This window comes from Ambystoma mexicanum, chromosome 10 (assembly GCF_040938575.1).
Source record: "Ambystoma mexicanum isolate Mex_15411 chromosome 10, UKY_AmexF1_1, whole genome shotgun sequence".
NCBI lineage: Eukaryota > Metazoa > Chordata > Amphibia > Caudata > Ambystomatidae > Ambystoma > Ambystoma mexicanum.
In genome coordinates this window covers 375578802-375593865 of record NC_090932.1, presented here as the reverse complement: position 1 = coordinate 375593865, position 15064 = coordinate 375578802, and the positions used below count along the sequence as shown (strand labels likewise).

General features: G+C 43.8%; 1 protein-coding gene across 1 annotated transcript in view; it reads left to right on the top strand.

Annotated features, from left to right (window-relative positions):
• Positions 1–14863, top strand: part of MAK16 (MAK16 homolog) — a 133933-nt gene extending 119070 nt beyond the window's left edge. Inside the window, exon 10 of the mRNA XM_069617965.1 lies at positions 14168–14863. Within this exon, the coding sequence (XP_069474066.1) occupies positions 14168–14374 (207 nt within the window). The 3' untranslated portion in view covers positions 14375–14863. The remainder of the gene's footprint in view (positions 1–14167) is intronic.
• Positions 14864–15064: the final 201 nt, after the last annotated feature.

The following is a 15064-nucleotide window of genomic DNA, read 5'->3' as shown; positions in this document are numbered from 1 at the left end:
ATGATTCAGTGCTCTTTTGGATCTGTTCGACTAGTTCTGGGAAAACCAGGTAATGGCTGTTCAGTCGCCAGCAGGGTGGGGGAATTGACCTGTTGGTTTAAATCGTTATTGTGAGTGGGGAGTGGTCTGATATACCTCTGGGAAGAAATTGTGCTTCACTTGCTTCGTGTATATTATTTAATGGTATATACTCACGTTTTCTTGATTAAACAATTATTAATTTAACAGTCAGTTGAATAAGCCTTCTCCAGAAGGGAGCAATATAACAGTAACACACAAATACACTCCAAAATATACACTCTTAGTTTCTCTAAATCAGCAAGTACCCATTTGGGATGGCACACAGATGGTTCCTACAAGATGACTTAAATAACTAGGACACTGAGGTTATTAATATATCACTGGTACGTTTAGAGCAATACTGAGTTGGCGTCAAAGAAAAGGGTTCAAGGATAAAACCATAGTTACACAAATATTCTGAAGCAGGTAAGTACTTTTTAGTGAAGTTGGGGATCATAAAAGTTAAGGTTGGACTACAAACAGAGAACCAAGGCCTGGGAAATGGAATGACATCTAAAGAAACTCAAGGCGAGGCTGGAATAACTCCTCAAAGAAAGGATAAAGCAGACAATTTAACGACTAGAGGAGGTCTGCTAATAGCACCAATCTTCCTGAGGACAAAGCAGAAGGCACAAGTAGAGAACCGAACTGCAGAATCGGTCATTGAGGGTCCATCAAATATAAAAAAAAATGCCCCAATTCTTTTGAACTATGGGCAGAGAAAGGCAGACTTAATTGATCAAGTGGAAGAAATTAGGCTGGGAGAAGGGAAGTGTAGTATGATGGGAACAGATTTAATGGATAAGGTAAAACTAGAAGAATAGAATCACTCCTGGACCAACAGGACAGCGCAGTCCAGCAAGATTCAAGAGATAATAAGAAAGGTTCGCCATTTGCAATGCCAATAATTTGGCTTTCTCTGAATCCGAATAGAAATAATATAAAATCGCTGTGCAGGGGGGTGATCCTATCCATGCTTAAGAAAGTACCAAGCCTATATCTCCTGAACACATACGACATTGAATATGTCCGCTTCCCAGATCATGCCCAGCCTTTGACAGTGGAGGTGGGATTATCATCTAGAGAAGGCTATGAGGCAATAACAGGAGCTGCTTCGGATTTAAAGAAACAAGACATCGCGATCTTCACCTCCCAACCGATTGGGAATGGGAAGCCGGTAGTTCTTGCACCAAAATGGACATCTAAAGCAGACTTTGAAGAGCCCAAATAAATATCAGTCAAGACAAATTCAGGAGGCTTAGAAGCTCCTTGAAGCCTGGGAAAGAAGAGTGAGAGTGCGTTCAAAGTGCCAGACAGGCTTTAGGAAGGGTCTGTCCACAATGTTAAATGGAGTGGTAATAAATCTTATGTCCGAGAATACAGGAAAGAAAGGGGAGCAAGAACTCTATGGGGCTTGGGTGGACTTTTCAAAAGCCTTTGACCTAGTGGATAGAGGCAGACTGCGACAAAAATTAAGAAACGAGGGCATACCAGAGAGAATCCGGAATATGCTCATAGAACTCCACAGGAATACTACAGTTTGAGTCCGGTTGGATGAGGAGGGGCACCTATCAGGTTAGGCAGGGTTGTCTAGGAGCGCCTCTCTTCTTTAATTTCTATCTCTCTGATATGGGAGAGTACTTTGAGTCATCTGCACTGGCAAGTCCAATGTTAAATGGAGTTAAAATCCACTGGCTTGTTTACGCAGATGATGTAGTTTTACTCGAAGACAGCTATTGGGCTTCAAAGCCTTCCGAGTAAACTACATTGTTATGCGGAAGAAAATGGTTTAGCCATAAACCCCATAAAATCAAAAATAATGGTATTCCGACAATGAAATAAAAAAGTCAAATTTCAACAATGGAAGATGGGAGGTCAACAAATCCCAAGGGTTGAAGAACTAACCTACCTTGGTTATAAAATATACGCATCCCCGGCTGTGCATAGGGTCGAACATGATATTCTCGCAAAAATGAAAAAACTTACAGCCAGAATGAAAAAAATCTCGGTGAAATATTGTGGGTTCTCTTTGTGGCCTCTTATAAAATTCTATCAGGCCAAAGTTATCCCAATTCTGCTCTATGGTATAGAAAAAAAAACGCAGATTTGGGAAGGGAATTGGCAAAGATGGGAGGGTGTGTTGTGGAAGGATGTCTTAGGGCTGCCAATGTGCCTTCCCGTGGCAAACATCAGATTCAAATTGGGCTTAAAATCTATGAAAGCCCAGGTCGGATGGAAATTGGTCCCCCTTTTTCGCTGATTTTATCGGCCCAAGAAGGATCATTATACCCAGATAATAGAACCCATCTTGAGAAAAATAAATCAAAAATGCTAAAGAACCTCGACTCTCAAGTAAAAGAATGGTTGGAAAAGATGGACATTGATATTGAAACAATAATTGAGAACCCTGAAAAAGCAAAAAAACAACGGGACAAGATGGATTGGATAAATACTATTAATGAAATACGATCTGTAAAAAATCCAAATCGACTCCAAAAAAAGGACACAGAACTAGGACATCTCAATAAATATCTGATAAAGTTTCCGGACTGGTGGATCAGAAAAAAAATCCTAAGACTGAGACTAAATGTAGCACATACCGGGGAAACCCTTGCAAAAAGAGGGCTGGGGGACCGGGCAATCCAATTATGTAAGATCTGTATAAACCCAGAAGAACAAACTATTAGACATCTACTATTGGATTGTAAAGGAACCTGGCCTGCAAGGTGTATCTGGTCTGGTAAATTTGGGGTTGATTCCCCCCACTACATATCAGAAATGTTCTGGGACCTGATGATCTCTGGTTGTTCGTCTGGTCTGACAATAGCAGTAATTCGTATGTTGGAAAGCTGCAATATTATTTTCTAAGACTCCAGGAGCCTAAGATGATCTGTAACTAGGGGAAAAGAGTGAGCATACACATCTAACCTGATTTATTAAATACTGGAAATGGAAAAGAAAGAGGTATAGCAAGAACTGTTTTAGTTTGAATGGGAAACATTTTAACCTTTCTGAATAATTTTAAATCTACTTAAATGTATGTTATTTTATTGCTAGTGGTATATAATTGTTTCCCCATTGTGTTTTATTTTTTGGAATCACTGGAAAAGTGGACTATGTACTGTGGCACTTCCCTCTCTGTTATTTTGTTACTACATTGTTATTACTTTGTTACTACTTTTTCTAAATTCTATTGTAAAAGGTTGGTAAACCAAATACAAATAAAAAAAAAAGTAAGTACTTTTTAACCCTCCAATGCCAAGTAAATTAACCCTTTCCTGGAGGAAAGATAAAGCACAAAGTCAGAGGTAAGGCATGTCTTTCAGGGAGCCAGGCCAGCCAATGTTAAGTTGGCAAAAGTCTAGGTGAGCTGAAGCACTTATTGCAGGTAGGTAAAAGTCTTTCACAATGTTTTACAAGCGGGGAGGCTTATGGGGTGCAAAAGCTGCAAGCAACTCTGAAAAAGCAGAAAAAAGGGTGGTTGTTCCTAAAAAGGTAATTTAGGAACTCCCATCCCCTGCACACTGTCTATTATCTGTACATCAGATCAATAATTTAATAAAGTAATCTGAGGTTCTTTTCAGTTGCTTAGGACAAGTATTTGGTGAAAAAAGTTTCTATATAACAATTTAGTAGAGCATAACAATCATAATGTATTATTATACAATGTTTAAGCCCAACGCTTTTCGAGTTAGCACTCTTCTTCAGGGGCAATATCACAGTTCCTTCAACATTTCTAAAAAGAATAGAAAAAGGTACAGAAGGCATCTTTTCCAAGTTCTTCTTTGGATTCCTTCATCCAATGGTCGACTCTGCCTTCCAAGCCAAAAAGCCTTGCCTTTTTATGCAGGTTTCTCCCATTCATTCCAGCCTAGCTGTCACTCACACAGCAAGGGTGGATGTCCTCCAAGGACAGCCAGCCGCCAATCACCTTTGGGTGCATTCCTGTAACCAAGGGAATTAAGCACAGGGAGTTTCAGGCACCTTGCTCACTTCCTGCCCCGGCCAGACACCCTGGAGCCAGAAGCCCGCCAAAGACAAAACGACCAAAGGGACCGAAACTGGTTTGGCGCATAGAGTACATTTCAAGAAGGACCTTTCTAGCATGAAATGGCTAAAAAAGACCAGGGCCATTTTGACAAAATGGGCACCCATGGGTACCTTACTGCAGCTCCGAATCAGCCTGTGGTAAAAACACACAACAGTAGTTAAAAGTAAACCACTGCTACCAGCCATTAATTGTAGAAAGGGTAACATAAAAAGGTTACATGAAAAACTAGACAAAGGGGATACTAAGTAACCCCTCCAGCACCCTATTGTAAGATAGTGTGTGCTGGGTCTAGAAAGTTACAAATGTAAGTAAAGTCAGTTTCACTTAACTACTCTTGGAAACAGTAGTTATCCAAGAGAAGGTATTTAAACCTTACGGAGATCTGAAAGACTTCCCTGTGGCACTGCACTGAAGGTGTTGTGTGCCACAATGTAAAAAGATAATGCCTATGGAGTTTGTCAGACGCCAAAACCAAAAGAGAAACAGTTCAAATCACAGAAAAATACATGAGTGGGGAAAATCTCACTCACTCACTCACTCACTCACTCACTCACTCACTCACTCACTCACTCACTCACTCACTCACTCACTCACTCACTCACTCACTCACTCACTCACTCACTCACTCACTCACTCACACACACACTCACTCACTCACTCACTCACTCACTCACACACTCACACACTCACACCTAAAATCCATCCAAGGTGCTAGGGGGGATCTCTAAGATAGAGGGGAATTAGCACATTTCTGACAATTCTCCCTAACACCTTTAGATTGAAGATATTCCCATGCAACTTGGCAAATGCATTTACATTATGATCTGAAGAACCCCTTTCTGCTGCAGCACTTGGGACTTGCACAACTATGCAAGTTTACCAAAGTGTGGACTGCAGCAATAGTTGCTATTCCAGTACTTGGAACTCTACACACCTATGTCAATGTATCTCGCTATAAACCTTCAACACACCTTGCTTGTTTCTTTATTAAATTTGCAGCTAACACTGCCAATCAGGCTTTGTCTTGTCCTTGCATTGTCTTACAACTATAGATCCCTCTGCTGACCCAAACGATCCAGTTTCCCTCTTCCCCATTAATCAAAGGTCTTTGAGAGTGTGGTCTTCAACCAGAGCACTAAGTGCCTTGGAGATCCCATCCTTTTGGACCTCACTTTTTGCAATGTTGACCATTCCTCTCGGCTCACTCTCCAGGACCTTGGGCAAATCTGCTCTTGCCACGAACGCGTCCTAACTGGAAAGGCAATACTTTAATATATCCTGAAACTCTCAAACTCCTGACCCCACAGCTTACCCTATCGGCGTTCCTCAAGAATCAGACCTTGGGCCTCTGCTATTCACCTCCGTCCTATGAAGAGTTGTGGTGTTTAGCTTGAACTATCACGATTTTGCTGATGCCACTGACATCTTTTTTTTTTTTTCTCCTTTCCCTCCCTTACCCCAGCCATTCCGGAATGTATTACCAACTGTTTCGCTGCAATTCGTCACTGAATGACTCTCCGCTGACTCATGTTGAAGTCTTCAAAAACAGAAATCTGCTTTCTCCCGGCTTCCGATGCCATCCATATCCTCTGCACTCTGATCTCCTTCCGGCCTGACCTTGGTGCCTCACCCATGGGTCACAACATTGGGTTCCTCTATAATAGAAACCACTGACTCCAACATTTCATCACTACCACGGCCTCTGCTTCTCTTATTAACCTCCACAACATTTAAAAATGTCATCATTTTCTTACTAACCACTCTACAAAAATTATAATCTTTACTCTCCTGCTTGGCAGACTGGACTACTCAAGCATAGTCCTTGGTCTCACTCCCAATCCTTCCTTCCTTCCTCCTTCCCTCTAGACAGTCCTCAACTTTGGTACCAGCACGTTATACAACCTACCCAGAGCCTCCTACTCTTCTACCTACCAACATCATACTGGTTGGTTCTCCATGACCAACGGCTCTCTTTTCAAATTCCTTCTCTTAGTATACACAAGCTATCAATGGTCTTGCTCTTCATTACCTGTCCTAACTATCTGTTTACTCACCATGTCGTTCCTTCAGATCCTCCTCTGCCCTCAACAGCTGTATCCCATGCCCTCCCACCTATGCCTCCTCTCGCTTCCACTCTACTCCTCCCACTCCACTAGAAGCCACTCCCAATCACTATCCAAGCCAGCCCAAATGTGGATCCCTTCAAATCCTTGCTTAAACCTCACCTACTTGTTAAAGAGGGAGCCCCCCCCCCCCCCCCCCTGTCCTTTCCCGTTCCTCCATACCCTGACCCCACCACTCTCTCATTGACTATTAGGGAGATTGATCATTGTTATGCTTCATCCCCTCTCCCCGTGAGACCCAAAACATTTGTTGCTGGACCTCTGGACCTGTTTCTGAAATCCTGATTGAGTGGAGCCTTTTTCCACTCATTCATTCTCATGGGCTCTGTCTTTTGCAACTCTATTCTTTGTATTCTACCTATCCTGTGGAGTCTATTTTCCTCCATAACTCTTAAAGGCATCTGTATTTTACTATTGCAGCACATAGCTCCTTATGGGCTGTGTTGCTGGGCGCCCATAGGGTCCTCCTTTGAGATTCTTTTCTTGATCCCAGAGTAACTACAGTTCTTAAGGATATCTCTCCTAAAACGGTATAGTCTGAGAGATTGGCACACACCACCTTATATGGAGTACCTAAGGGAAACCTAGCATCCCCCTTCTCTCTGCTCATGTGACCTTAGTCACATAGGCAAACTCCTAGTTATGGCTGGTGGCAGTGGACGTGTCCTACCTACTATTGTGATTTATTTATTTATTTTTTCTTCCACCGACTATGTCCATAGCCTCGGTAGTCCATGGTCTCGGAAGGATAGTTTAGGGGCAACGTGCTCGCATTGGAAGTAAGACGACGCAGAGAAACACAGGTTCAATCCCTGGGTCCGTGCTTAGAAACCTCTGAGTTTTAAGCGTGTTATAAATAACCTATTATATCTCTCAAATCTATTTGGGCTTTTGTGTCCAAATTGCATGGTAAGATATTTAGTAAATCCTAGCTGCGCCCTCAAACTCGCTCCTTAATCAGTACATGCCCCCCTCAACCTACATGGCTAGCTCACCGCGGTGAACCCAAGGGAGACGTCCACTGTGCAGGACTCTCAGATCTAGCTGTGTTTGGTATCATGCTCCACTGCTTCAAGTGATCCTCAGATCTAGCTGTGTTGGATATCGGACAGTACTACTTCAACTGACCTCAATACAGTTGCTCAGTCTGATACCCTGTTGCTCTCCTAGGCGTGGGCCTCCTCCCTACGGTGCAGGACCATCGAGCATACCTGTGCTTAGTACCACTGTTTCGGCTGACCCCAAATCCAGCTGTGTTAGGTCCAGAACTCTGACACCTTCCTAAGCGTAAGCCTTCCTCCCATTATACAGCGCCCTAATCTAACTGTGCTTAGTTCAGTACTCTATTAATCCCGGAAACCCATCACTACCTAGCTTAAATCAAATCCCATTCCACCAGACCGTTTAATGCCCTAACCCTCCCCGACAGTGCACCCCTAGGAAACACACCCTACCCACCGACAGAAACGACAGACTGAGCTAGAAAGCACCCCAGCGTATCCAGAGAAGGAAAAAACCAACATCACTGCGCCTGCACAAGACATCATAGAGGACCAACTACCGCACTACGCTTGCACCTAAACTAGAAAATGGCCCAACCCAGAAAAGGATGCTGAGAAAGAGAACAAGATTGCGCAACAAGAGACGCGAACGCACAACACCGACAGAACCCAGAAGACTAAGCTCCATTGGAAGGAAACACGCCTAACGCAACCATAACCGGAACAAAATCTGTAATAGTAAAATCCTTATACCTCACACCTTACCTCGCAACAACTGCGGAACACCGACGCCTCAACACGGAAACCTCGAGTCATGCAAAGAATTTCCTGAAACACCCGGAAAAAAGATGGGAGCACTCAACAAGAGAGTGGGAGGGCTCCAACCCCATCACCCCCTACATCACATGAACAGAGGGGCACCATCGACTTCCACAACATCCTTCACAATACGCCGAAGCCCCGACAGCCAACAATGCTACCTCCGACCCAACAATCGGACTCAGTGAAGAAGCCTTCACTGATCTTCATCCGAGCAGCATCACAGCAGAAACACCACGACTGATCAGCCCTGTTATCAACCTATTGGACCGATTCAATGAAGAAACAGCCGTCGCCGTTCTTCATCCCACCAACACCAATGCGGAAACACCACGACCAGATAACTACAAACTTGAACAACGAATAACCACAAAACAAAATCACACCCAGAGAATCCACTGTAACTTAATAAAAGCAAGGTCAATGTCCAAACATTCAACGGAAATATACAACCTCCTATCATAAGGAGGCATACACATCCTATTTGTAACCGAAACATGGCTAGACAACTACAAGATCACCCTCAACAACTGCCTGCCTGAAGACTTAAAATGCATCCAAGCAAACAGGAAATCCAAAAGGGGGTGGGGGGGACTAGCTATCATCCACAAGGAACAACTGGCCATCAAATTGGAAGATCCACTAAACATCCATAAATGCAAATCCTTAATACTACGGCTATCCGTAAACCCCAAAACTAACCTGAAATTCATACTGATATACAGACCACCAACCTACGATGCGACTTTCAGACTCATTCACGGAAGCAATCACCATCCTAGCCATCAAGTACAACCATCTGATCATCCTCTGAGACTTCAACGTCTGGTTCGATGACAAAACCACAACCACACAAAAATCCTTAACCGCCCAACTCGCAGCCAAGAACCTACAACAACTAGTCAAAAGAGCAACACTCAGCAGGGCACACACTTGACGCAATCTCAATTAATCACAACGGCGGCTCCGACGAAAAAGCAACAAGAAAAACCACCGATCATGATGAAAAACTGGAGAACCATAAAAAACTCCAACTTAACCGAGCTCCTAGAACTCAGCAAACCACAAGCATCAACCATGGAAGAAGCAGACCTAGACAAAAAAGTTGCCCTGCTCCACACCTGGATCGCAACAACCCTAGACAACATCGCCGAAGAAAAGCCCTTTACCCCATCACGTAAGAAAACAGCAAAATGGTTCACCCCACTACTCAACGCCATGAAAAGAAAAAAACAAACTAGAATATGAATGGAGGACCAACAACACCACTGCAAACAAATTGAAATTCCTATAACAGATCCGCTCATATAAAAAGGAAATACAAAAAGCGAAGAGGAAACATTACGACAACCGAACCTTCAGAAAAGAACGCACAAAAAGAACTCTTCAAAATCATAAACGAAATAAAAAATTTACCGGGCTGCAACACGCCAATTCCATCGATAAAACTTTGCGATGACCTAGGAGACCACTTCAAAAACAAAATAACCTCCATCAAACAGACCATACAAAACAGACCAAGCAATCACAGCTCAAACCCCAGCGACACCGACAAGGAACACCCAAACAAGCTACAAAGCTTCCCAGAAATATCAGTTGAGGCATTTGTCAAACTGGTAAACCAAAGCAACAAATCGGGCACTCCTGAAGTCCCTTGCCCCCCCCGGACATATGCAAAACAATTCTCAAACAGGGAACCTCCTTAAACTCTCAATCTCAACAGGTAAAGTACCACAGGCCTTCAAATCAGCGTACATCAAGCCGCCACTCAAAGACACAACCTATCCAACTACAGACCCCTCTCTAATATACCCTACATAGCCAAACTGCTAGAAACGTACGTCTACAAAATAACCCAAGAATTCATAGAAGAGCACTGCCTACTAGACCAGGCACAAGTTGGTTTCAGACCAATGAGAGGAACAGAATCGGCTCTCCTCTCAATATGGGACGAGCTAAAAACGAATGCAGACTCGGACCACAGCACCGCCCTGATTCACCTTGATCTGTCCGCAGCTTTCGACACTGTCAACCACGACATCCTCATAAAGAGATTAGAAGTCTAGGGATAACGGACACCGCCCTACTATGGATCAAATCCTTCCTAACAAACAGAACCGAAACCGTATGGATGAAACCTTTTAAATCCAAACCTAGGGAGTCCACGTGCGGAGTACCACAAGGATCATCCTTCTCGCCGCTCCTATTCAACATCTACATGTACCTACTAATCAAACTCATCAAAAAATACGGCCTCAAATGCTACAACTACCCGACGATACTCAAATAATCTTCAACATACGAGACACCTGAGAAGAAAACACTACACTAGAGAATTGCCTTTGTGAGATATTCAACTGGATGAACCTTAACCACCTCAAAATCAACCTAGGCAAAACGGAGATAATGATTGTTTCAAAAAAGGGAGGAGACATCAGCTAGATCCCCTGGCCAAGAGAGCTCGGCACCACACTAGAACCATCATCAGCTGTAAAAAAAAACTTAGGTGTCCTGATGGATAACAACCTCACTCTGGAGCCACAAGTAAACTCTCTACTCAATAAATGTTTCTTCCTCTTGCGAGCAGCAAAAAGGATCCTACCGTTCCTGTCGTTCGCCAACAAAACACTCACCATCATCGCTCTGATCATGTCCAGAGTAGACTACGCCAATAGCCTATACCTGGGCTTGCCCGAACGACTTCTAAAAAAACTACAACGCATGCAAAATGCAGCAGCCAGACTCCTCCTCAAGGTACCCAGAAGAGAACACATCACACCCGCGCTAAAATTACTACACTGGCTACTATTAAAACAGCGAATAAAGTTCAGGTCCATGTGCATCACGCACAGAGAAATACACAAACAAGGCACAGAATTCCCAAGCGATAAACTACGCCTACACAACCGACAAGAACACTGAGATCAAGCACCGACATCCGACTGAAACCAAAACCCTATAACGGAAGAAAACTCAGAGGATCCTATTTCTCTAATCAGGAATGACCTACCTAAGAATATACGGAACACAACAAACCACCTAACATTCAGGAAACTCCTCAAATCATGGCTCTTCACAGCGTAACCACAACAGCGACGCACTAGAATGCCCACCCCATTAAAACAATGAAAATAATACCAACCTCGGCCACTCTTAAATGGACAAACACTGAACCCAAAGAACCGACCACACAACAGACCATAAGATATCATGCGAAATAGCCACAAAAGGAGGCCTCCAGAGACTGACCACATACTCAGACCCAGACAAAAGCCCTAAATGACTCACCCACTGCCTCCGGACGTACCGTATCAAAACTGGCAGGCGCAATTAGATGGGAATTTGAGAGGAGTCCACTACAACCGCCCAGCACCCAAGGAGGAGAATAGACAACCAACCCACATCAATCAATCCATCAGCATTAGAACGCCTACAGAGCTGGCTAGAATAGAACGGCGAGGAGCAATCAGGACACTTACAAAGCGCGTTAGAACAGCACAGGGAGCGCCCCACACAAACCATACCCTGCTAGGCATAGCCCTTTTGCCTACCCTGATGAAATTGGGAGGATTGGCGAGTGCCACACTCGCACAGATTTCTGAACTTCGGTTAACCTTCATACAACCGACTAACAAAAAACTCAGCATTTCTGCAGACTTATCGCACCCAAAAATCTCACACAGCCATCTCTCGCACAACAACCCACACACACTTCACAACACTGCAACAAAACATAAGCAACACCAACAGCACACGAGGACTGATATCGATTCAATACTCGCACCGAAGCTCAGCACCCAGTGTATACCGAGTTGAAGCTTCCAACAGAACACCACTCCCCTCACTATCCTACTCCCGCTTCACCTAATAACCCATCCGACCTTCTCATTTGCAGATCCGCCTGGGGACCAACTCCGTTGGTGACGGTGCGCTGTACAAATACCTTTAACATTTAACATATCAATAGGGGCACTTAAGTACTAACTTGGGGTCTTCCTTCTTTGTTCGTCATTACTAACGTGGTTGTTCTTTTTCAGCCCTTCTACAATTCTGGCGGGGGGGCATGTGTTTTGCCTTTGACGGGAATCCTTGGGTGTCCCCGCCTAGGCTGCAGAGTGTCTGGGCAGGCAGGATGTGGGGGAGGAGTTTTCTACCCCCCTGTCCTTTGACTGGCAGTGGGCCTGAATGGGACCAGCTCCCACTGGGGGTCTGGCTGTCCTGAATGGACAGCCAAACGCCCTTTTCTGCAAACTGCTCAGGAAGAATGCTGAGGAGCGGGTGCTGGAACTGGATAAAAGGCAAGGCTCCTTGAGTGAAAAGCACATCGACCACTGGAAGCTGAAATAATCGAAGAAGACTACGACTAGAGACGCCTGCAGACCCTTTGCCTTTGCAACACCATGAAGAGACCACTGCCGTCCTGACCCCGTTTTTTGTGCGACAGAGGAACTCCGAAGAGGACTTCTTCCCTTTGACTGGTGGAAACAACCAGTCCCAAGACAAACTTTGATTTGAGCCATCTCCTGAGGTACTGTGAGCTTCCAGGCTGTGGCACCCAATACCAGGCGACCATCCCATTCAGAGTGCATCGTCCTAGAAAGGCTGAATCCATCCAAGTCTTTACTGATCCATCAAGGACACTCCAGAGACACAGTCCAACTCGTCCAGACCCTCTCATCGGAGTGTGGGACCGCAGGAACCGAAGATTGACTGGGAGCGAATCGCATCCTTTGTTGGTGCTGCAGAAAAGGTGCCAAAACAGCAGAGTGACTAAGGAAGTTGATGAAATCTGTGCCAGAGGTCCTCCATCGAGACTGTTGCTGAGAGATCCTGTCCATTGTCCTGCCTTTAGTCATCGGACCAAGGAATCTGGAGGTCTGGTCCAGAGCTGCAACATCACGGAGCATCCACCACAAACATTTTCTTCAAACCTAAGGTACTTTGGGGAAACGTGTATTGCTTACCTTATTCCAGAAAGTGGCTCCATAGCGTTGGAGTGCAAGTAGAGGTGTCTCGGGCAACTTCATCTTACCTCCAACTCAAGCCGCTGCTTGTGTCCCTTTAGCAAGTCCTTTATCGGGGTATACAACATTGGTTAAGCCTGCTTGTGTCGTCTTTCCTAGAGACTAGAAAGTACCCACAGGAACTTTTGACTTCTACTGCTTTTCAAGACTTTAAGCCTCTCAGAACTGTTTTTTAGCTATGGTTGCTTTTTGGGCTTTAAAAGACTTGCTGTGCAGATAAACTTCCTCTAGAACCCGAAGGTCTGCTAGGATAACACTAGCCAACTGTACAGTAGACCTGCCAAACTCCTGAAACAAACAATTGAGTGTGTTCAGCAACTCCAATTAAGAAGCGGCCTTTTGAAAGTATTGAAAAGTATACCTATGTGTGTTGGTTTATTGTGCTAAGTATTTAACAGTGACTCTTGTGTAAATATAATCTATATTTTAATATACATTTGTTTGTTTCTTTGATGTGCGTTACTAACTAGGTTCAGTGTACTTAACTACAGCACACATCTCCTCTTAAGATAAGGCTAACTGCTATGCCACTCTGCCAAGGTCTCTGAGTAGTATAGACAGATAATAAGAGTTGAGGATCTACAAACCACTGGGATAGTTTACTGAAGTCTTACTGCCAAGTGAGACCTTAGGAAAACTCTCCTAACAGTGATGCGTACTAAGGTCATTTTGTATGTGTATATAGTACTCTTTAGTTTGAAGCATATGTCCTCTTAGGTTATCTTTACATTCAGAAGTCTCCTATTTTATTATATATTGTTTTGTCCCACCTCCTTACACCCTCATAAACGGTCTCCACATCTGTTCTCTCATCTTTGAGCTATTGTACAGGCAACCCTCTGGAATGCCACCCCATTTTTAAATGTGTGACTATAAGTCATTTCTGATCTAAATTGACCTCTGTTCAATTAAATGCAAATGGCATACTATTCTAAATATTATTCTCTTCTCTAGAAGTTGACATTTTTAGTGCCGTTTAGAAGTTGATGTAACTCAGTGTACTTCATTTGAGGATTCTATGACCACTGTTGTCACTTGTCCTGTTTTAGTTCACAATTTTTGGATTGAATGTCTGCTCTACTTTTTTAGGACATGGACAAACTAGAGGCCAGTAGTGATGAGGAGGGAGCAAAGTCCTCCAGCGAGGAAGAAGAGATGGAGACTGCAATGACAAACCGGAAAGCCAAATTTAAAGGCAAAACGCCCATGAAAGGACCAGCCCATAAGAAGAGAGCATATGTAGAAATAGAATACGAACAGGAGACCGAACCAGCCACCAAGTCTAAAGCAACCTGAGTGCTATGCTTAACTATGCAGAACTTAACCACAGTGAAAGGTGGAACACTTGGTTGCAGCATGACCTTTATTTTTAAAGGAAAACAGTAACATCACTCCCTTATTGGAAGAATTGAGGTCCATACCAATGTTCTCGTTTTAAAAAGCCCAGCAGCGTACAACCTCTGCAATCGATCAGAAACATATCATGTTTCCAGCTTTTGGTGAGAAATGACTGAGCCCAAATTACACAACGCGCATCTGATCAATCTGGCTGTAAATGAGCCCCAACATACCTCTTTTTATCACAGTCCTGAAACACTGTCTTTTCCAGGGTCTGCAGCCCAGCATACATCACTGACACCGATGTGATGGTATTGGCCAATGTCCACTTTCAAAATCTTGTTTGGGCATGCCTGGAACCACCTCTGTGCCAGTCTGCTGCAAATCTAACCTGACCCTGTATTTGTGACAAACTGTATCCGTCTATTAAAGCCAATTTTGACAATTCTATGACTTCAGATGTTTAAGAGTAAAATGTTCCTTCTGCAACATTTAGTTATATTGCTAATGCAGGTTTTCCTGTCTCCAAAAAGATACTTATGCCTGCTAGGACAGGTTACCCCTATTTGGTACTAATGGATGTAAGGGATTTTTTTTTTACTCAAGAATAAGCTCTCTAGAAAAGCACACTGCAAACAAACATTCCTC